The 21857-nt window shown below is 44.7% G+C and overlaps 1 protein-coding gene across 2 annotated transcripts in view; it reads right to left on the reverse strand.

Annotated features, from left to right (window-relative positions):
• Nucleotides 1-15234: 15234 nt before the first annotated feature.
• The window catches only part of CDYL (chromodomain Y like), a 152239-nt gene continuing 145616 nt past the window's right edge, over nt 15235-21857 (reverse strand). For both annotated transcript variants that reach the window (XM_049715575.1, XM_012537187.3), the window contains 3 exons: nt 21444-21654; nt 17693-17836; nt 15235-16873 (listed from right to left, as the gene is read on the reverse strand). In XM_049715575.1, coding sequence (XP_049571532.1) covers nt 16715-16873; nt 17693-17836; nt 21444-21654 — 514 coding nt within the window. In that variant the 3' untranslated portion in view covers nt 15235-16714. The remainder of the gene's footprint in view (nt 16874-17692; nt 17837-21443; nt 21655-21857) is intronic.

Below are 21857 nucleotides of genomic sequence, written 5' to 3' on the forward strand. Positions count from 1 at the left end.
TCTTTCTCTTGTTCCTGATTTTCGGGTGAAAGTTTCCACACTGTGAAGTATGATGTTAGCTATGGGTTGTTCATAGATGCCCTTTATCAAGTTAAGGTTATCCCTTCTATCCCTGTTATTTTTTTTTAATTTTATTTTTAGGCTGCGTTGGGTCTTCGTTGCTGCGTGCGGGCTTTCTCTAGTTGCAGCGAGCAGGGGGCTACTCTTTGTTGTGGTGCATGGGCTTCTCATTGTGGTGGCTTCTCTTGTTTTGGAGCACAGGCTCTAGTGAGTGGGCTTCAGTAGTTGTGGTACGTGGGCTCAGTAGTTGTGGCTCGCGGGCTCTAGAGCGCAGCAGGCTCGGTAGTTGTGGCGCACAGGCTTAGTTGCTCCACGGCATGTGGGATCTTCCCAGACCAGGGCTCGAACCCATGTCCCCTGCATTGGCAAGGAGGATTCTTAACCACTGAGCCACCAGGGAAGTCCCTATCCCTGTTTGTTGAGTGTTCTTTATTATGATGACTGTCAGATTTTTCACGTGCTTTTTCTGCATTTGAGATGATCATGTAGTTCTATCCTTCATTTTATCGGTATTGTATATTGATTTGTGTGTGTGTGTGTGTGTGTTGAACTGAGCTTGCATTCATGAAATAAATCACACTTGGTCATGGTGTGTGATTTTTATATGGTGCCAGATAATTTTGTAGAGAATTTTTGCTCTTATATTAATGTTGATTTGTAGTTTCCTTCTCTTGTGATGTCTTTGTGTGATTTTGGTATTAGGGTAATATTGGCCTCATAGAATAAGTTAAAAAGTGTTCTATTTCTTGGAAGCATTTACAAAGGAACTGATTCCTCCTTTTTCTTTAATTTTATTTTTTATATAGCAGGTTCTTATTACTTAATCTATTTCATACATATTAGACAATACATGTCAATCCCAATCTCCCAATTCATCCCACCACCACCACCCCGCACCCCACTTTCCCTCCTTGCTGTCAATACGTTTGTTCTCTACATCTGTGTCTCTATCTCTGCCTTGCAAACCGGTTCATCTGTACCATTTTTCTAGATGCCACATATATACGTTAATGTACGATATTTGTTTTTCTCTTTCTGACTTACTTCACTCTGTATGACAGTCTTTAGGTCTGTCCATGTCTCAATAAATGACTCAATTTCGTTCCTTTTTATGGCTGAGTAATATTCCATTGTCTATATGTACCACATCTTCTTTATCCATTCATCTGTCGATGGGCATTTAGGCTGCTTCCATGACCTGGCTATTGTACATAGTGCTGCAACGAACACTGGGGTGCACGTGTCTTTTTGAATTGTGGTTTTCTCTGGGTATATACCCAGTAGTGAGATTGCTGGGTCATATGGTAATTCTATTTTTAGTTTAGTTTTTTTTTTTCTTTTTTTTCTTCCAGTATGTGGGCCTCTCACTGTTGTGGCCTCTCCCATTGCGGAGCACAGGCTCTGGATGCGCAGGCTCAGCGGCCATGGCCCACGGGCCCAGCCGCTCTGTGGCACGTGGGATCTTCCCGGACTGGGGCATGAACCCGTGTCCCCTGCATCGGCAGGCGGACGCTCAACCACTGCGCCACCAGGGAAGCCCTATTTTCGGTTTTTTAAGGAACCTCCATACTGTGCTCCATTGTGGCTGTATCAATTTACATTCCCACCAACAGTGCAAGAGGGTTCCCTTTCCTCCACATCCTCTCCAGCATTTGTTGTTGGTAGATTTTCTGATGATGCCCATTCTAACTGGTGTGAGGTGATACCTCACTGTAGTTTTGATTTGCATTTTTCTAATAATTAGTGATGTTGAGTAGGTTTTCATGTGCCTCTGGGCCATCTGTATGTCTTCTTTGGAGAAATGTCTATTTAGGTCTTCTGCCCATTTTTGCATTGGGTTGTTTGTTTCTTTAATATTGAGCTGCATGAGCTTCCTTGTATATTTTGGAGATTAATCCTTCATCCGTTGATTTGTTTGCAAATATTTACTCCCATTCTGAGGGTTGTCTTTTCGTCTTGTTTGTGTTTTCCTTTGCTGTGCAAAAGCTTTGAAGTTTCATTAGGTCCCATTTGTTTATTTTTGTTTTTATTTCCATTTCTCTAGGAGGTGGATCAAAAAAGATCTTGCTGTGATTTATGTCACAGTGTTCTTCCTATGTTTTCCTCTAAGAGTTTTATAGTGTCCGGTCTTACATTTAGGTCTCGAATCCATTTTGAGTTTATTTTTGTGTATGGTGTTAGGGAGTGTTCTAATTTCATTCTTTTACATGTAGCTCTCCAGTTTTCCCATCCCAGCACCACTTATTGAAGAGACTGTCTTTTCTCCATTGTATATCTTTGCTCCCTTTGTCATAGATTAGTTGACCATAGGTGCATGGGTTTATCTCTGGGCTTTCTATCTTGCTCCATTGATCTATGTTTCTGTTTTTGTGCCAGTACCGTATTGTCTTGATTACTGTAGCTTTGTAGTATACTCTGAAGTCAGGGAGTCTGATTCCTCCAGCTCTGTTTTTGTCCCTCAAGACTGCTTTGGCTCTTCAGGTTCTTTTGTGTCTCCATACAAATTTTAAGATGATTTGTTCTAGTCCCGTAAAAAATGCCACTGGTAATTTGATAGGAATTGCATTGAATCTGTAGATTGCTTTGGGTAGTATAGTCATTTTCACAATATTGATTCTTCCACTCCAAGAACATGGTATATCACTCCATCTGTTGGTATCATCTTTAATTTCTTTCATCAGTGTCTTATAGTTTTCTGCATACAGGTCTTTTGTCTCCCTAGGTAGGTTTATTCCTAGGTATTTTATTCTTTTTGTTGCAATGGTAAATGGGAGTGTTTCCATAATTTCTCTATCAGATTTTTCATCATTAGTGTATAGGAATGCAAGAGATCTCTGTGCATTAATTTTGTATCTTGCTACTTTACCAAATTGATTAGCTCTAGTGGTTTTCTGGTAGCATCTTAGGATTCTCTATGTGTAGTATCATGTCATCTGCAGACAGTGACAATTTTACTTCTTCTTTTCCAATTTGTATTCCTTTTACTTCTTTTTTTTCTCTGATTGCCATGGCTAGGACTTCCAAAACTATGTTGAATAACAGTGGTGAGAGTGGACATCCTTGTCTTGTTCCTGATCTTAGAGGAAATGCATTCAGTTTTTCACCATTGAGAATGATGTTTGCTGTGGGTTTGTCGTATATGGCCTTTATTATGTTGAGGTAGGTTCCCTCTATGCCCACTTTCTGGAGAGTTTTTTTAATCATAAATGGGTGTTGAATTTTGTCAAAAGCTTTTTCTGCATCTGTTGAGATGATCATATGGTTTTTATTCTTCAATTTGTTAAGATGGTGTATCACATTGATTTGCGTATGTTGAAGAATCCTTGCATCCCTGGGATAAATCCCACTTGATCGTGGTGTATGATCCTTTTAATGTGTTGTTGGATTTTGTCTGCTAGTATTTTGTTGAGGATTTTTGCATCTATATTCATCAGTGATATTGGTCTGTAATTTTCTTTTTTTGTACTATCTTTGTCTAGCTTTGGTATCAGGGTGATGGTGGCCTTATAGAACGAATTTGGGAGTGTTCCTCCCTCTGCAATTTTTTGGAAGAGTTTGAGAAGGATGGGTATTAGCTCTTCTCTAAATGTTTGATAGAATTCACCTGTGAAGCCATCTGGTCCTGGACTTGTGTTTGTTGGAAGATTTTTAACCACAGTTTCAATTTCATTACTTGTGATTGGTCTGTTCATATTTTGTTTCTTCCTGGTTCAGTCTGGGAAGGTTATACCTTTTAAGAATTTGTCCATTTCTTTTAGGTTGTCCATTTTATTGGCATAGAAATGCTTGTAGTAGTCTCTTAGGATGCAATTCTACAAATACAAAATACAAATACAAATTCTACAAATACAAATTCTACAAATTCTACAAATACAAATTCTACAAATACAAATTCTGTGGTGTCTGTTGTAACTTCTCCTTTTTCATTTCTAATTTTATTGATTTGAGTCCTCTCCCTCTTTTTCTTGATGAGTCTGACTAATGGTTTATCAATTTTGTTTATCTTCTCAAAGAACCAGCTTTTAGTTTTATTGATCTTTGCTATTGTTTTCTTTGTTTCTCTTTTATTTCTGCTCTGATCTTTAGGATTTCTTTGCTTCTGCTAACCTTGGGTTTTGTTTGTTCTTTCTCTAGTTCCTTTAGGTGTAAGGTTAGATTGTTTACTTGAGATTTTTCTTGTTTCTTGAGGTAGGCTTGTATAGCTATAAACTTCCTTCTTAGAATTGCTTTTGCTGCATCCCATAGGTTTTGGATCATCGTGTTTTCATTGTCATTTGTCTCTAGGTATTTTTTGATTTCCTCTTTGATTTCTTCAGTGATCTCTTGGTTATTTAGTAACATGTTGTTTAGCCTCCATGTGTTTGTGGTTTTTACATTTTTTTCCCTGTAATTCATTTCTAATCTCATAGCATTGTGGTCAGAAAAGATGCTTGATATGATTTCAATTTTCTTAAAGTTACTGAGGCTTGATTTGTCACCCAAGACGTGATCTATCCTGGAGAATGTTCCGTGTGCACTTGAGAAGAAAGTGTAATCTGCTGTTTTTGGATGGAATGTCCTATCAATATCAATTAAATCTCTGGTCTATTGTGTCATTTAAAGCTTCTGTTTCCTTATTTATTTTCATTTTGGATGATCTGTCCATTGGTGTGAGGTGTTAAAGTCCCCCACTATTATTGTGTTACTGTCAATTTCCTCTTTTATAGCTGTTAGCAGTTGCTTTATGTATTGAGGTGCTCCTATGTTGGGTGCATATATATTTATAATTGTTATATCTTCTTCTTGGATTGATCCCTTGATCATTATGTAGTGTCTTTCCTTGTCTCTTGTAACATTCTTTATTTGAAAGTCTTTTATCTGATATGAGTATAGCTACTCCAGCTTTCTTTTGATTTCCATTTGCATGGAATATCTTTTTCCATCCCCTCACTTTCAGTCTGTATGTGTCCCTAGGTCTGAAGTGGGTCTTTTGTAGTCAGCATATAGATGGGTCTTGTTTCTGTATCCATTCAGCAAGCCTGTGTCTTTTGGTTGGAGCATTTAATGCATTTACGTTTAAGGTAATTATTGATATGTATGTTCTTATGACCATTTTCTTAATTGTTTTGGGTTTGTTTTTGTAGGTCCTTTTCTTCTCTTGTGTTTCCCACTTAGAGAAGTTCCTTTAAATTTGTTGTAGAGCTGGTTTGGTGGTGCTGAATTTGGTGGTGCTGAATTCTCTTAGCTTTTGCTTGTCTGTGAAGCTTTTGATTTCTCCATCGAATCTCAATGAGATCCTTGCTGGGTAGAGTAATCTTGGTTGTAGGTTCTTCCCTTTCATCACTTTAAGTATTATCATGCCACTCCCTTCTGGCTTGTAGAGTTTCTGCTGAGAAATCAGCTGTTAACCTTATGGGAGTTCCCTTGTATGTTATTTGTCGTTTTTCCCTTGCTGCTTTCAATAATTTTACTTTGTCTTTAATTTTTGCCAATTTGATTACTATGTGTCTCGGCGTATTTCTCCTTGGGTTTATCCTGTATGGGACTCTGCGCTTCTTGGACCTGGGTGGCTATTTCCTTTCCCATGTTAGGGAAGTTTTTGGCTATAATCTCTTCAAATATTTTCTCGGGTCCTTTCTCTCTCTCTTCTCCTTCTGGGACCCCTATAATGTGAATGTTGTTGCATTTAATGTTGTCCTAGAGGTCTCTTAGTCTGTCTTCATTTCTTTTCATTCTTTTTACTTTAGTCTGTTCCGCAGCAGTAAATTCCACCATTCTGTCTTCCAGGTCACTTATCTGTTCTTCTGCCTCAGTTATTCTGCTATTGATTCGTTCTAGTGTAGTTTCCATTTCAGTTATTGTATTGTTCATGTCTGTTTGTTCTTTAATTCTTCTAGGTCTTTGTTAAACATTTCTTGCAACTTCTTGATCTTTGCCTCCATTCTTTTTCCGAGGTCCTGGCTCATCTTCACTATCATTATTCTGAGTTCTTTTTCTGGAAGGTTGCCTATCTCCACTTCATTAGGTTTTCTGGGCTTTTATCTTGTTCCTTCTTCTGGTACATAGGTCTCTGCCTTTTCATTTTGTCTGTCTTTCTGTGAATGTGGTACTGATTCCTCCTTAAGTGTTTGATAGAATTCATGAGTGCAGCCATTTGGTCCAGGGCTTTTCTTTGTGGGAAGTTTTTGATTACTGACTCAGTCTCTTTACTTGTTATGGGTGTATTCAAGTTGTTTATCGCTTGAGTCAGTTTCAGTAGTTTGTTTCTTTCTAGGAATTAGCCCGTCTCATGTCACTTACCTAGTTTGTTGGCATACAATTGCTCATAGTGCTGCCTTATGTTCTTTTTATTTCTGTAAGTTAGGTAGTACTGTTCTCTCTCTCCTGCTATTAGTAATTTGAGTATTTTTTCCTTAATGAGTCTAATTTTTTCTAAGAACTAACATTTGGTTTCCTTGATTTTACTATTTTTATATTCTCCATTTTACTTATTTCTGCTCTAATCTTTTTTTCATTTCCTTCCTTCTGCTTCCTATGGGTTTCGTATGCTCTTTTTTCTAGTTTCTTAAGGTGTAATGTTATTGACTTAATATCTGTTTACTTTTCTTTTTAACAGGTGTTTTGTTATATAATTTATTGAATATGTTTTTCACTTTCATTTATCTCTGAATATTTTCTAATTTCTCTTGTAAAAGTTTATTCTTTGTTTAGGAATTTAATCTTTTAATGTCCTCATATATTTTACTTTCCTAAATTTGTTATTGATATCTAATTTCATTCCATTGTGGTTGAAGGACATAGTTTGTATGACTTCAATCCTTTTAAGTTCAGTTTTAGAATATGACATAAAATTTAGGGAAATAATGTTAAAACTCATTAGACCTTAGCCTTCGTTTAGTACAGGCATTTGTTAAAAAAAAAAAAAAGTCACCTAAGGACATAATATGGCTCTAAGATCATAAAGTCAACTTTTAGAACAGTTTAGTCGTTCAATCACAGCAAAAAGTAACTTTTAAACCAATGTTCAAATCATCCACTGCCGTTTTTACCAAGCAAATATTTGTCTGCATCTTCAGGGACACCATCATAATGTTCCCTGCAGGACAGGGAGTTTCTGGAATGTCAGCCCTTCCTCTGTTGCCAAGCAGTGAAGCTGTTTATTTTTTTTATAGAGGGGTGATTTTTTTAAAAATTAATTTTTTTTTTTGGCTATGTTGGGTCTTTGTTTCTGTATGTGGTCTTCCTCTAATTGTGACAAGTGGGGGCTACTCTTTGTCACGGTGCGTGGGCTTCTCATTGCAGTGGCTTCTCTTTTTTTTTTTTAACATCTTTATTGGGGTATAATTGCTTTACAGTGGTGTGTTAGTTTCTGCTTTATAACAAAGTGAATCAGTCATACATAAACATATGTTCCCATATGTCTTCCCTCTTGCGTCTCCCACCCTCCCTATCCCACCCCTCCAGGCTGTCACAAAGCACCGAGCCAATATCCCTGTGCCATGAGGCTGCTTCCCACTAGCTATCTACCTTACTACGTTTGTTTGTGTGTATATGTCCATGACTCTCTCTAGCCCTGTCACAGCTCACCCTTCTCCCTCCCCATAACCTCAAGTCCGTTCTCTAGGAGGTCTGCGTCTTTATTCCTGCCTTACCCCTAGGTACTTCATGACATTTTTTTCTTAAATTCCATATATATGTGTTAGCATACGGTATTTGTCTTTTTCTTTCTGACTTACTTCACTCTGTATATGACAGACTCTAGGTCTATCCACCTCATTACAAATAGCTCAATTTCGTTTCTTTTTATGGCTGAGTAATATTCCATTGTATATATGTGCCACAACTTCTTTATCCATTCATCCGATGATGGGCACTTAGGTTGTTTCCATCTCTGGGCTATTGTAAATAGAGCTGCAATGAACATTTTGGTACATGACTCTTTGAATTTTGGTTTTCTCAGGGTATATGCCCAGTAGTGGGATTGCTGGGTTATATGGTAGTTCTATTTGTAGTTTCTTAAGGAACCTCCATACTGTTCTCCATAGTGGCTGTACCAATTCACATTCCCACTGGCAGTGCAAGAGTGTTCCCTTTTCTCCACACCCTCTCCAGCATGTATTGTTTCTAGATTTTTTGATGATGGCCATTCTGACTGGTGTGAGATGATATCTCATTGTACTTTTGATTTGCATTTCTCTAATGATTAATGATGTTGAGCATTCTTTCATGTGTTTGTTGGCAGTCTGTATATCTTCTTTGGAGAAATGTCTATTTAGGTCTTCTGCCCATTTTTGGATCGGGTTGTTTGTTTTTTTGTTATTGAGCTGCATGAGCTGCTTGTAAATTTTGGAGATTAGTCCTTTGTCAGTTGCTTCATTTGCAAATATTTTCTCCCATTCTGAGGGTTGTCTTTTGGTCTTGTTTATGGTTTCCTTTGCTGTGCAAAAGCTTTGAAGTTTCATTAGGTCCCATTTGTTTATTTTTGTTTTTATTTCCATTACTCTAGGAGGTGGGTCAGAAAGGATCTTGCTGTGATTTATGTCATAGAGTGTTCTGCCTATGTTTTCCTCTAAGAGTTTGATAGTTTCTGGCCTTACATTTAGGTCTTTAATCCATTTTGAGCTTATTTTTGTGTATGGTGTTAGGGAGTGATCTAATCTCATACTTTTACATGTACCTGTCCAGTTTTCCCAGCAGCAGTGGCTTCTCTTGTGGAGCACGGGCTCTAGGCACGTGGGCTCAGTAGTTGTGGCTCATGGGCTCTAGAGCGCAGGCTCAGTAGTTGTGGCGCATGGGCTTAGTTGCTTCATGGCATGTGGGATCTTGCCGGACCAGGGCTCGAACCCGTGTCCCCTGCATTGGCAGGTGGATTCTTAACCACGGTGCCACCAGGGAAGCCCTGAGGGGTGATATTTTATTTTCATTTTTTAAATTGAGGTATAGTTGATTTACAGTATTATATAAGTTTCATGTATACGACATAGTTATTCACAAATTTTAAACCTTTAAATAACTTCACTTATAGTTATTATAAAATATTGGCTATATTCCCTGCACTGTACAATATATCCTTGTAGTTTATTTTATACATAGTTTGTGCCTCTTAATCCCCTACCCCTGTCTTGCCCGTCTCCCCACTGGTAACCGCTAGTTCTCTACATGTGTGAGTTTGCTTCTTTTGATATATTAACTAATTGCTTTAGTTTTTAGATTCCACATATAAGTGATGCCCTATAGCATCTGTCTTTCTGTCTTATTTCACTAAGCATAATGACCTCCAAGTTGTTGCAAATGGCAAAGTTTCGTTCTTTTTATGGCTGAGTAGTATTCCACTACATGCTGCTACCACATCTTCTTTATCCATTCACCTGTTGATGGACACTTAAGTTGCTTTCATATCTTGGCTATTATAAACAATACTGCTGTGGACATTGGAGTGCATGTGTCTTTTCCAGTTAGTGTTTTCATTTTCTTTGGATCTATACCCAGGAGTGGAATTGCTAGATCATATGGTGGTTCTATTTTTAGTTATTTGAGGACCCTCCATGCTTTTTTCTGTGGTGGCTGTACCAATTTACATTCCCACCAGCAGTGTACCAGGGTTCCCTTTTCTCCCCATCTTCACCAACATTTGTTATTAGTCTTTTTTTATTTTTGGTTGTGCCACGCGGCATGTGAGATCTTAGTTCCCCATCCAAGGATTGTGCCCTCTGCAGTGGAAGTGTGGAGTCTTAACCACTGGACTGCCAGGGAAATCCCTTAATGGTCTTTTTGATGATAGCCATTCTGACAGGTGTGAGATAGCTCATTATGGTTTTGATTTGCATTTTTCTGATTAACAATATTGAGCATCTTATGTGCCTGTTGGTCATCTGTATGTCTTTGGAAAAATGTTTACTCAGGTCTTCTGTCTATGTTTTAAGTTGTTCATATATATATATATATATATATATATATATATATATATATATAGTGTGTGTGTGGTACACGGGCCTCTCACTGTTGTGGCCTCTCCCATTGCGGAGCCCAGGCTCCGGATGAGCAGGCTCAGCGGCCATGGCTCACGGTCCTAGCCACTCCGTGGCACGTGGGATCTTCCTGGACCGGGGCACGAACCCGTGTCCCCTGCATCAGCAGGCGGACTCTCAACCACTGCACCACCAGGGAAGCCCTAAGTTGTCTATATTTTTGATGTTGAGTTGTATGAACTTTTTATGTATTTTGGACATTAACCCTTTATCGATCATAGCATTTACAAATAATTTCTCTCATTCCTTTAGGTTGTCTTTTCATTTTGTCAGTGGTTTCCTTTGCTCTGCAAAAGCTTTTAAGTTTATTTACGTTCCATTTGTTTACTTTTGCTTTTGTTTCCTTTGCCTTAGGAGACAGATCCAAAAATATATTGCTATGATTTATGTCAGTGTTCTGCCTGTGTTTTCTTCTAAGAGCTTTATGGTTTGTGATCTTACATTTAGGTCTTCAATCCATTTTGAGTTTATTTTTGTATATGGTGTCAGGAAATGTACTAATTTCATTCTTTTACGTGTAGCTGTCCAGTTTTCCCTGCACCAGTTATCGAAGAGACTGTCTTTTCTCCACTGTATATTGTCTCCTTTGTCGTAGGTTAATTGACTGTAAGTGCATGGGTTTATTTCTGGGCTCTCTGTTCTGTTCCATTGATCTAGGTGTCTGTTTCTGTGCCAGTACCATACTGTTTTGATTACTACAGCACTGTATAGGCTTAAGTCTATACAATTCTTCCAATTCTGTTCTTTCTCAAGATCGTTTGGGCTATTCAGGGTCTCTTGTGTTTCTATACAAATTTTAAAATTATTTGTTCTAGTTCTGTGAAAAATACCATTGGTATTTTGATAGGGATAGCGTTGAATATGTAGATTGCCTTGGGTAATATGGTCATTATAACGATATTAATGCTTTAAATCCATGAATGTGATGTATCTTTCCATACGTTTGTGTCATCTGCAGTTTTTTTCATCAGTGTCTTATAGTTTTCTGAGTACAGGTCTTTAGCTTCCTTAGGTAGGTTTATTACTAGGTATTTTATTCTTTCCTGATGCAATTGTACATGGAATTGTTTCCTTAATTTCTCTTCCTGAGTGTGTATAGAAATTCAACAGATTTCTGTATATTAATTTTGTATTACAAGTTTACTGAATTCATTGATGAGTGCTAGTAGTTTTCTGGTGGTGTCCTTAGGATTTTCTGTGTATAGTATCATGTCATCTGCAAACAATGACAATTTAACTCCTTCCTTTCCAATTTGGATTCCTTTTACTTTTTCTTTCTTGTGTGAGTGCTGTGGCTAGGACTTCCAATACTGTGTTGAATAAAAGTGGCAAGAGTGGGCATCCTTGTCTTGTTCCTGATCTTAGAGAAAATGCTTTCAACATTTTACCACTGAATATAATGTTAGCTGTGGGCTTATCATATATGGCCTTTATTATGTTGAGGTATGTTCCCTCTGTACCCACTTTCTGGAGAGTTTTTATCATAAATGGATGTTGAATTGTATCAAGTGCTTTTTCTGCATCTATTGAGATGATCATATGGTTTTTATTCTTTAGCTTAATGTGGTGCATAACTGATTAATTTGTGGATATCGAAAAATTCTCGCATCCCTGGCTTAAATCCCACTTGATCATGGTATGATCCTTTTTTTTTTTTTTTTTTTTTTTTTTTTTTTTTTGTGCGGTACGCGGGCCTCTCACTGCTGCGGCCCCTCTCGCCGTGGAGCACAGGCTCTGGACGCGCAGGCCCAGCGGCCATGGCTCACGGGCCCAGCGGCTCCGCGGCATGTGGGATCTTCCCGGACCGGGGCACGAACCCGTGTCCCCTGCAGCGGCAGGCAGACTCTCAACCACTGCGCCACCAGGGAAGCCCGGTATGATCCTTTTAATGTAGTTGCATTTGGTTTGCTAATATTTTGTTTAGGATTTTTGCATGTATGTTAATCAGTGATATTGGCATGTAATTTTTTTTGTGGTATCTTTGTCTGGTTTTGGTATCAAGGTGATGCTGGACTCACAGAATGAGTTCAAAAGTGTTCCTCTGCAGTTGTTTTGGAATAGTGTGAGGAGGATGGGTGTTAAGTGTTTTTCAATGTGTGGAAGAATTCACCTGTGAGGCCATTTGGTCCTGGACTTTTGTTTGGGAGGCTTTTTAAAAGTTACTGATTCAGTTTCATTACTGGTAATTGGTCTGTTCATATTTTCTATTTCTTCCTGGTTCAGTCTTGGGAGGTTGTACGTTTCTAGGAATTTGTCAATTTCCTCAAGGTTGTCCATTTTATTGGGATATAACTATATAGTCTAGTATACACTATAGTTTGTAGTAGTCTCTTATCCTTTGTATTGAAGGGCAGCAGGGCTGCCCTTTACGGTGTAGGTTTACGGTTTCTGTTGTAACTTCTCCTTTTTCATATCTGATCTTGATGTGGGCCCTGTCTTTTTTTTAATGAGTCTGCCTAAAGGTTTATGAATTTTCAAAGAACTAGCTCTTAGTTTCACTGATCTTTTCTATTGTTTTTTTCTGTACTTCATTTATTTTTGCTCTGATCTTTATGATTTCTTTCCTTCTGCTAACTTTGGGTTTTCTTTGTTCTTTTTCTAGTTCCTTTAGGTGTAAGGTTAGGTTGTTTGAGATTTCTCGTTTCCCGATGTAAGGTGGTATTACTATGAACTTCCCTCTTAGACTGTGACCCATAGATTTTTGGATCATTGTTATTTTCATTTGCTAGTGGGCAGAACCGGGGCCCAGCTGGTCCCAGGACAGGTGCTGGTGAGGGTGCTGAGTCTGCTGGTTGAGGGGCTTTGGATGTCCTGTGGCTGGGTCTGCCTGCCGGTGGGTGGTCCTGAGGCTTGCTGGTGCGCGGGGCTGGGGATTCTGGGGCTGGTACCCACTGATGGGTAGAGATGGGCCGAGATGGGCCCTGGGTGTCCGTGGTGTAGTGCATGTGTGCTGGTGTGTGGGGCTGGGTCCTGGGCCCTCTGGAGGGGCAGGGCCATGTCCAGGGATGGCTGTGGGCTCGGGGGTCTTAAGGCAGCTTGTGTGTGCACCCAGTTAGTCGCGTGGCCTGACACACCTCAGTCCTGGTGCCTACAGGCTGGTGGGGGGGGCGGGGAGGGGCTGGGTCCTGAGGCCAGTAAGCTGGAGGGAGATCCAAAATGTCACTTGCCGTCACCAGGGTCCTCGTGAGGTTTTGTGTGGTCCGTTAAAAGAGTGAAGTCTATTTCCCCCCGCCCTCTGGGACTCCTGAGAGCCCTGCTGCCCTTCAAAGCCAAATGTCCTGGGGGCTTGTGTTCCTGCCACAGACTCGCAGAGTGAGGAGTCTGATGTGGGGCTCAGACCCTGTATCCTTTGGGAGAATCTCTGCAATTGTAGTGATTCTCACGTCTGTGGGCTGCCCACCTGGGTGATGGGACTCGGCTACGTTGCGACTCTGCCCTTCCTACCCATGTCGCTCGTTCTTTGTATCTTTAGTTGTAGAAGATATTTTCTGGTAGATTCCGGGCTTCTTCATTGACGGTGGTTCTGCAAATAGTTTTGATTTTAGGCCTGCCTGTGAGAGGTGAGCTCAGGGTCTCTCTACTCCACTGTCCTGGCTAACCTCCTTGAGGATGTTTACTTCTGTGTGTTAGCATAGAGATCGCTTGGTGGACTGGTCCAGCTCCTCCAGATGTAGAAGAGTTTGTAGACCATCAAGATTCTAGGGTGGTAGGTCCAGCCTCTGCTTGAAAAAGCCCTAAATCCCGAGCTGCCAGGCAGCCTCAATCAACCCCCACCCCCCGCCTCCACCCACCACTTCCATGCACAGGACTGTGGGCTCACAGGGTGCAGAATGGACTGGATTCTCCAGGCCACCCGCCTGCCCATCCGCACTGCAGGCGTAGAAGAGCCAACCTACTTGTCCTGGGCCAGATACCCTAGATGTTTGAATCTCAGCCCTGAGGTGCTGATTTAAATGGTTTTGTGGGCATCCAGAGTGTTCCAGGCTCTCCAGATGATTCTAATACGCAACAAAGTCCGGCAACCACCGCTTTGCACTCCCCATGGCCAGTTTCTATCTCAGTTTGGTTTTGGGGAGTCAGGGTGCTGGGGGAGGAGTGGTGGCATCTGGGGAGCATTAGCTGCTCCTGGGCCCAGACACTCACAGGCTCTGTGATGATGAGCAGGCCCTTGGCCCCTCTGAGCCTGTTTCCTCACGTATAAAGCTGAACAAGTGGGCTTCCCTGGTGGTGCAGTGGTTGAGAGTCCGCCTGCCAATGCAGGGGACACGGGTTCAAGCCCTGGTCCGGGAAGATCCCACAGGCTGCGGAGCAACTAAGCCCGTGTGCCACAACTACTGAGCCCATGTGTCACAACTACTGAAGCGCATGTGCTTAGAGCCCATGCTCTGCAACAAGGGAAGCCACTGCAATGAGAGAGGCCCACGCACTGCAATGAAGACCCAATGCAGCCCAAAATAAATAAGATAAATTAAAAAAAAAAAAAAAGCTAAACAGGTACATGCAATGTCGCAGAGTCACGATGTCACTCAAGTTCTGGGCTTTGCTCCAGGGCCTAAAGGCACTTGGAGGACTGTTTAATCTGCCTGGAGTCTCTCCCTTACCGTGGAGGGCAGGGCCCCCCTGGCATGTTCTGGAGGTCACCAGAGCATCTAGGACAGTAAGGGCAGGGCTGGGGAAAGCCGGTTACGGAAGGGACAGAAAGGTCAGTGACACAGAGGCCACCAGAGGGGCTGAAGCAGATGAGGGCAGTGACAGACCCAGCAGGCAAGAGCCCTATGCCACGCATTGTCCCTCTCTCGTGATGTGTCACTACTTGGTAGAGCCGGTTCTCTAACACACAGTTTCCTCCTTTTGCATCCATTTGTTCGTATTAGTATAAGCCCAGTGAAGGACGAGGAGGTTGGAGCCCCTGAGGTGGCCGGGAGGCGAGCCCCTGGCCCTGGCCCTCTGGGCTCCTGCCGGGCCCAGAGGCTTTCCCCTTCTTCCGCTCTCTGGCCAACAGGGGCAGTAGGGTGGTCCTAGTCGGCTGCCTTCCACCTGCTTCTGGTTACATTGTGGGCATGGGTTTCCCTTAAACTGTCAAATGTGATATGCCCGTGTGTATATTTCACACAAAATGTAAACGTCTCATGAGGAACTTCAGAAGTGAAGAATTATCAGAGAAACATTTCAAATGTGTTAAGAAATATTAGTTTTATTTAACCAGTTTTCACAGCTGAATATTTATTCTATAAAAACTTTACAGATTGTACAGTTTATATATAGTTCAAACTACTGAACGAAAAAAGTAGGTCCCACAGATGCAAAAATACTGCACCAGCCAATCCATGGTAAAGGCAGATTTACACGCTGTACAGCTCTCCACGAGGCCGGGAGGTGGTCGGTTCTAAGTATAAACTTCAAAACTGTACAAAAATAAGGTTTTGATTTTATTTCATTCTTCATACATTCAATATGATTGCAAGCTCAGAAGCCTACCGAGTGATAGGCGTCTGGAATCAGGAATCAGTCCTCACTCCTGGCGGGAATGCGGACGTCTATTTACACAGGGCACTCTTGGACAGCATCCTGTACTTGGTATATTGTGTAGACATGAAAGCAGAGACCAAGAACATTAAACGTCGATATAAGGTAGTTCTTTCTCTTAAAAAGGAGTTTCTGCATTTAATAGTGTGCCAAAAGAATTTTAACTTATTAAATAAAATATATTCTAAGTGAACCTAAAAATTACACTTTATAAACATAAAAATACTTTATTTTTGGTGTAATACATCAATCATGTCTGCAAATAGAAAACCAAACCTGTATATAAAGGAGTTCTCACCCAGTAACAAGAAGCGCTTACACAGTTATTTTTTCAAATGGGTCAGAAAAATTAATTATAAACCCCTGTAACTTAGAGATCATACTTAGCTATTCAGTGATTCGCTAACTGCAACACAAGCTTTCCCCTAGAGAGAGTGGTTTCTTTCTGTTAACTGGGTAAGAATCGGACATATTTAAGAAAGAGGGCAGAATTAACTGATTTCTCAGCGTGAATCCTAGGCGTGTTTTAGTCTGAGGGTATATTCAGCAGTGGGTGTTTAATCAGAAATATTTATTCTTTTAGGATAAGTCTTCCTTTTGATTGAGAATTTTCCATCTCTGAGGTTTTGTACCTTCCTGGAGACAAGGGCATGCCTCGGATCTTTCCGTATTTCTATTTGGGGTGGGGTGGGGGTGAGGCGGGCTAACACCTCTTTAGATTCTGTTTTCTAGAAGGAAAAAACAAGGAAAACAATATTCCAGACTTTTCTGACACCCAAACCAGGAAAACACACTTCTTTTTTATACAGTACTAGCCAAAGATAACAAAAAGTAGAGCCTCAAAGAGCAGCCCTAGAGCCTCACAATTTATACTTTTATACTTGTGTGTATATTAAGTATAAAATAATGACGTTTGGACAAAGGAGCTTTGTAGTTATTTATTTTAAAGTTACAGTACTTAAAAACTCCTTGGTAATAAATAGCTTGGCTGTTTCAAGTCCTGCTCCCAAGCGTGAGCTCCACGTGAACCTGTTTCAGGCTGTGAGGGTGGGTCCGCGCCCCGGGGAGCCCCAGCCGGCCTGCGCGATGCGACTCCAGGGTCGTCTGGGGCAGCCCGGCCGTCAGAACTCGTCGATCTTCCTCTGCAGGTACTTGAGCATGGAGTCCATGCCCTGGGCCGAGCCCCAGATCTTCTTCAGCACCTCGCACTCCCGCTCGTTGGCCTGCTCCAGCTCCAGCTTCATGTTGCAGCGCACCAGGGCCTTGGATTCCTCGAGCACCTGTGCCAGACAATGACCTGTGATTAGCGGGGACTGTAGCTGCAAGTGCTGGCTCCTTGCTGCCTCCAAGCTTACGGAGGCAGTTAGCAAACCCGACGAGCCACCTGGTAAGAAGGTGACCAGACATCTCACGATACGTGTCAGGCCCGATGTAGGTATAATGTGTATCTGATTCACTGTGGATACTGGACAAATTTTTCACTTCAAAGGGCTGTTAAGCTAATTCACAACAGAGCTGTGCTGCTTTCCACGCCCTGGTCCTGCCCCAGCAGTGTGACCAGGCTTGGGCCTGAGCTACGGCTGTGGGGACCCTGCCCCCAGTGTGGACCCTGTCCATGCCTGTGATACTCATTGAGAATGCCCGCCCCGGGAGTTTTCTAACCGGAATTTAATTTCGGTAACGAGTTGTGGGAGGCCTGGGACAGCCTAGATGGGAGTTGTGTCAGTTAGTATGAAATAACATTTCACCCAATGCAATTCTGTTAGAAGACTGTTACCCAGCACACTTATTAAACAAAAACCAAAGTCTACTGAGGGAGAAATAAGTGCAGTTGTGCGAAAGGGCTTTGGAAACAGTAAAGAACTTTAGAAACGTTGCTTTTTGCAGACTTGCACGGGACACTGAAGTGACTGATTCTCAGCTTGAACTGCACTTCTTGGCTCCCGGGTATCTGCAGAGGGAGGGCAAGGTCAGCAGAGGCCCGAGCCCAGCCTCCGGTGTCGCACATGGAGGCAGCTGTGGGTGCCCCCTGTGCGTGCCCTGTAGGGAAAGGTCGAGGTGAGAGCACTGACACGCGGAAGAGAAGGAACTGGACGTACGACCGGGTTACAGGAGGCGAGCTCCTTAATGCGGACCATGACTTCCTGGGTGAAGGTCCCGGGCCAAAACACCTGGGAGACCAGGCCTTTGCCACACGCCTCCTGCGCCGTCAGCTTCCGTCCACTGAGCAGCATTTCATTCGCCTGGAAGGAAGAAAGAGCAGAGGGCGCGTGAGACGCGGGAGGGCGCGGCAGGGAGGACACAGCCCGAAAACTCAGCCCTGAAAGTTCAGACTGTGCGCGAGTAACACATGGGAGATGCCATCAACGGGGGACGCAACTACCGGCCGGAGAGTTTTCAAGATGTAAAAGGCTTATTTTATGACGTAGAACAGAACCAAGGAATCTAAATTAAAGAAGGCCTCTCTGCTATAGATCTGAAGTTACTGGCATGTCCCTCCCCGCCTGCCGCCGCCCAGTGCCAGCCATTCCCACGTGTGGACTCATTCAGCACACGAACCGGTTTCCCAGGCAACAGGCGTAAGCAAGGCTAATGGCAATTGGTGGTTTTAAGGATTTGCACCAGGCACAGAACTGCTACCCAACGTTTTCTATGTCAGAGGCCAACGGTCAGAGCAAGGTTCTAAGGGCAGGGATGTTTCTGCTGCAGGGTAACTCGGCAGCCACGGTTAACATCCACACGGTAAAAATAAACTCTGTGGGACCTGGATGACCACTTAGTCTGCTTAAGAGGGTCTGACCACAGTTACTTCATGGAAGAAGTTCACATCTGCAGCTGTTAAAATCAATTTCATACATGCTTTTTTTAAAAACTTGGTCCTGGACTTAGGTCACTTTTCAGGTCTCAACACAAGTATGGGTTTTATCTCATTCGAACGACAGGCTCAGGTACTGCACTAAGGAGAAAGGAGAGAATCTATCTGACAAAGAAACCTCACCCTATTCTGCTGTGACAATTTCCTCTCCGTAGTTTATCCTGAAGACTTGACCATAAGCTTCTAGGCTCCGGTAAAACATACTTTTTTCCAAAAGAGGTAAAACCCTTGTTACGAAAGGCCCTGCTCGTACTGAGACGTCTCAGCTGACAGACCTGTGCACCTCCTGGAACCCACCGGTGCGGCTGGAAAGCAGATGCCTGCGCATCTACTGGCCTTTCAGCGTAGGGCGGGGAGCCAGGTCCCGTCTCCTAGCTCGTGTTTCTATGCACTCCACTGCATCGTGCAGACAGGACCACAAGCCAGGCACTGAGCATGGAGCACGTTCTCAAGACCGACGTGAACGCCAGGGTCTGAGCTCGGATGGTGGACGTAGACACTGCCGGCCCTGGGCCGTCTGGAGTGCGAGTGACAGGGCGGGCGTCCTCAGCCCCTCGCCGTCACTTCCTTGAACATCGTTTTCTGCCACGTGGAGGTCACTTACTGCTCCCCCTACCCCGTCTCTCCTTCCCTTTTCTGGACGCTGAGGCCTGGGGCCAGTGACGGCCAGTCGTGAGCTGTCCTTGCTGCCTGGCTTCCTTCACGAGAACCGGCTCGCCCCTACCTGCTGTTACGGGAAAGCCGGCCCCTACTCGGCCTTCCTACTCCAGGTGGGGGGATGCACAGGGCAACGCGGGGCAGGTCTGCACAGACCCCAGAAAGTGCAGTGCCTGGCTGTACGCGGCTCCCCCGGGCAGGCCTGGTATGGGGGGGGCGGCAGGGGGCATCCACCACGTGAACCTAGTGGCCGGTGCAGCCGCTGTCTCTCTGCAGCTCCAGCCGGACCCCAGGGCCAAGCTGGCAGGTCCTGAGGAGCCCAGCCGCTGGCCACGCTGCTCCTCACTCCGGCCTCGGACTGTGCCCTGCCTGCAGGGCTCCGGGGTCCCCGGCCCAGAGACCCTTCCCGTGCCGGCCTGCGGAGCAGCGGGTGGACATGCACCCTGGGAGGACGGGCGCTGGCCTCCGCGTCCCTGCGGGCTGGGAAACAAGGGGCAGAGGCCAGCACGGCCCCGGCAACCCTCCCTCCCCCTGATCCCAAGGGGTGCCGTCTCCCCTCCTCACAGCTCCGGGCGTGGCGGTCCCAGAGGGGCCACAGCTGCCAGCAAGGGTCCCACTGGCCTTCAAGCCACGACTGCTGCCTGGGCAGGCCAGGGGGGCAGGGGGCCCCCAGAGCCATGCGGTCCTCCCGCCTGACTGCAGCCATCCACGGACCAGGGCAGTAGCTCGGGCCTGGGTGCACACAGGGCCCAGTGTCCCCAGCAGGATGGCCACTGAGGGCAGCTGGCGGGGAGGCTACAGCAGGAAGGGAGACGAGGGGGAGCGGCCCTGAGACCAGATGTGGCCATGGGTGCTGCGGCTTGTCCCACGTCACTCCTTTTACGTTTCTTTAAACCCTTTAAACGTTCTGTTTGGGAGTGAGTAGACTTACGGAGAGATGATAAAAGCAGCACAGAGAGCTCCTGGGCCCCGTCCCCCAGCTGTCCCTCACGGTAACACCTTACGGAACACCTCGTGATGACCAAAACCAGAAAATCACCATCAACATGATGCTCTTACGACTGAGCCGTGAACTGTCTGCCAATCTTGCCAGGTTTCCCAGTGACGTCCTTTCTCTGACCCAGGCCCCCTGCCCTGAGCCGTCAGGCCCCCTCCAGGCCGTGATGGTTCCTCAGCCTTTCGGCGAGTCGTCCGACCGGGCGCCCTAGAGGGCGCTGTGAGGTGTTTGCGGGCAGTGCCAGCCGCCAGGGCTGCTCCAGTGTTACCTGGGTGCCCAGGACGCCTACTTCTCTCAACTGCACTTACTCTTTTTCCACCATCAATAACGAGCGCATGCAAACATCCTTTTCCTCGTGAGCTGGGGGCCCCCGCCTGAGGCAGCACCCTCTGTCTCGTTGTCCTCTGTGTCTCCCCCAGGAACCGGGGGGGGGGGAGTCCTGCACCCAGGCGCGCGGCCCAGCACACGGGCAGGAGGAGGTGGCGCCCACGGGACAAGGGCGACGGCTGGACACGGCTGTGCCGCCCAGATCTAGCTGCCCGGCCGCTGGAGACGGTCAGCACAGATGCCAGGAGCCCTGGGGACCCTCTGCCGCGGGGTGACACCACAGCCCGAGCTGAGACGACAGCCACGGCAGCCAGCCACTCCAGCCCACGGCAGGGTGCGTGTCCCAGGCCACAGGTGCCCCAGGGCTCCCCGCGGGGGCGGAGGTGAAGCTCCACAGGGCCTGCCATACAGCTCGGCTCCTGCCGCCGCGTGCCGGCCTCCCCTTCAGCGTCTGTGCCTGCAGCCCCAGGCCAGGACCCCAGCCCGTACCAGATTACGGCTCAAGGAGTGAGGAACGTCAACGTGAACTTTCTACAACCCACAAGCTGCAACACAAACAGACTCTCGTTACGGGTGGATTTAACAGGTAAGACGAAAGCCCCCCAATCCTGGGGGGAAAGGCCCAGCTTTGCTCCTTTGTGCTTTCCCCTAAAAGGGCAGCTTTCAGGTTATGAGGGCAAGAACCTGTTGATTGCAAACTCTGGTTCGTTTGGGTCACACTGGGTGTTGACTACTCGTGGGTATCGGTGTTAATCACGCAGAGACAGAGATTCCTCATGGCAGGAGGGCCTCTTCCCGAAACAGTCTATGAACCAAACCGTGAAAACCTTCCACGAGCTCCTGAACTAAGAGTGTGATTTCATGATTTAAGAACAAGTGCATTTGATGCAAAGTCCCCCCAGAATGACACCTTGTCTGTATTTAGAAAAACACTAACCAAACTAGACTTCTGCAGGACGTTTTCTAAGATGATTTTTTAAAAAGAGGTACTCACAGATGCTCCTCCCATAATCCTGGGAAACATCACGGTGGAACAGCCATCTGGACTCTGTCCGAAGGTAGTGTAGGGTGTTTGGAACCAAGCCTTCTCATTGGCCCAAACCACGTCACAGAGAGGCAGGATGGACGCTCCTAGCCCAATGGCTGGGCCATTTACGGCTACAATAATAGGCTTCTTAAACTGAATGAAAGTATTCACGAAGTTTCTAAAATGGAGAATAAATGAGGGAGTTACTCAAAACACTGCATGTTTGAGCAACAGAAAAATCTACTCCTACGGAATTCAATACACCAAGATGTGATCTCTGGGGGCATCACCGTGACTTGGAATTCGCTGATGGCCTTCTCCCCACTGCCAGGGGCCCTGGCTTTATGTACCGTGTGCTGCAAAGGCTTAATGGTGCCTTGG

This window comes from Orcinus orca, chromosome 10 (genome assembly GCF_937001465.1).
Source record: "Orcinus orca chromosome 10, mOrcOrc1.1, whole genome shotgun sequence".
Classification (NCBI taxonomy): domain Eukaryota; kingdom Metazoa; phylum Chordata; class Mammalia; order Artiodactyla; family Delphinidae; genus Orcinus; species Orcinus orca.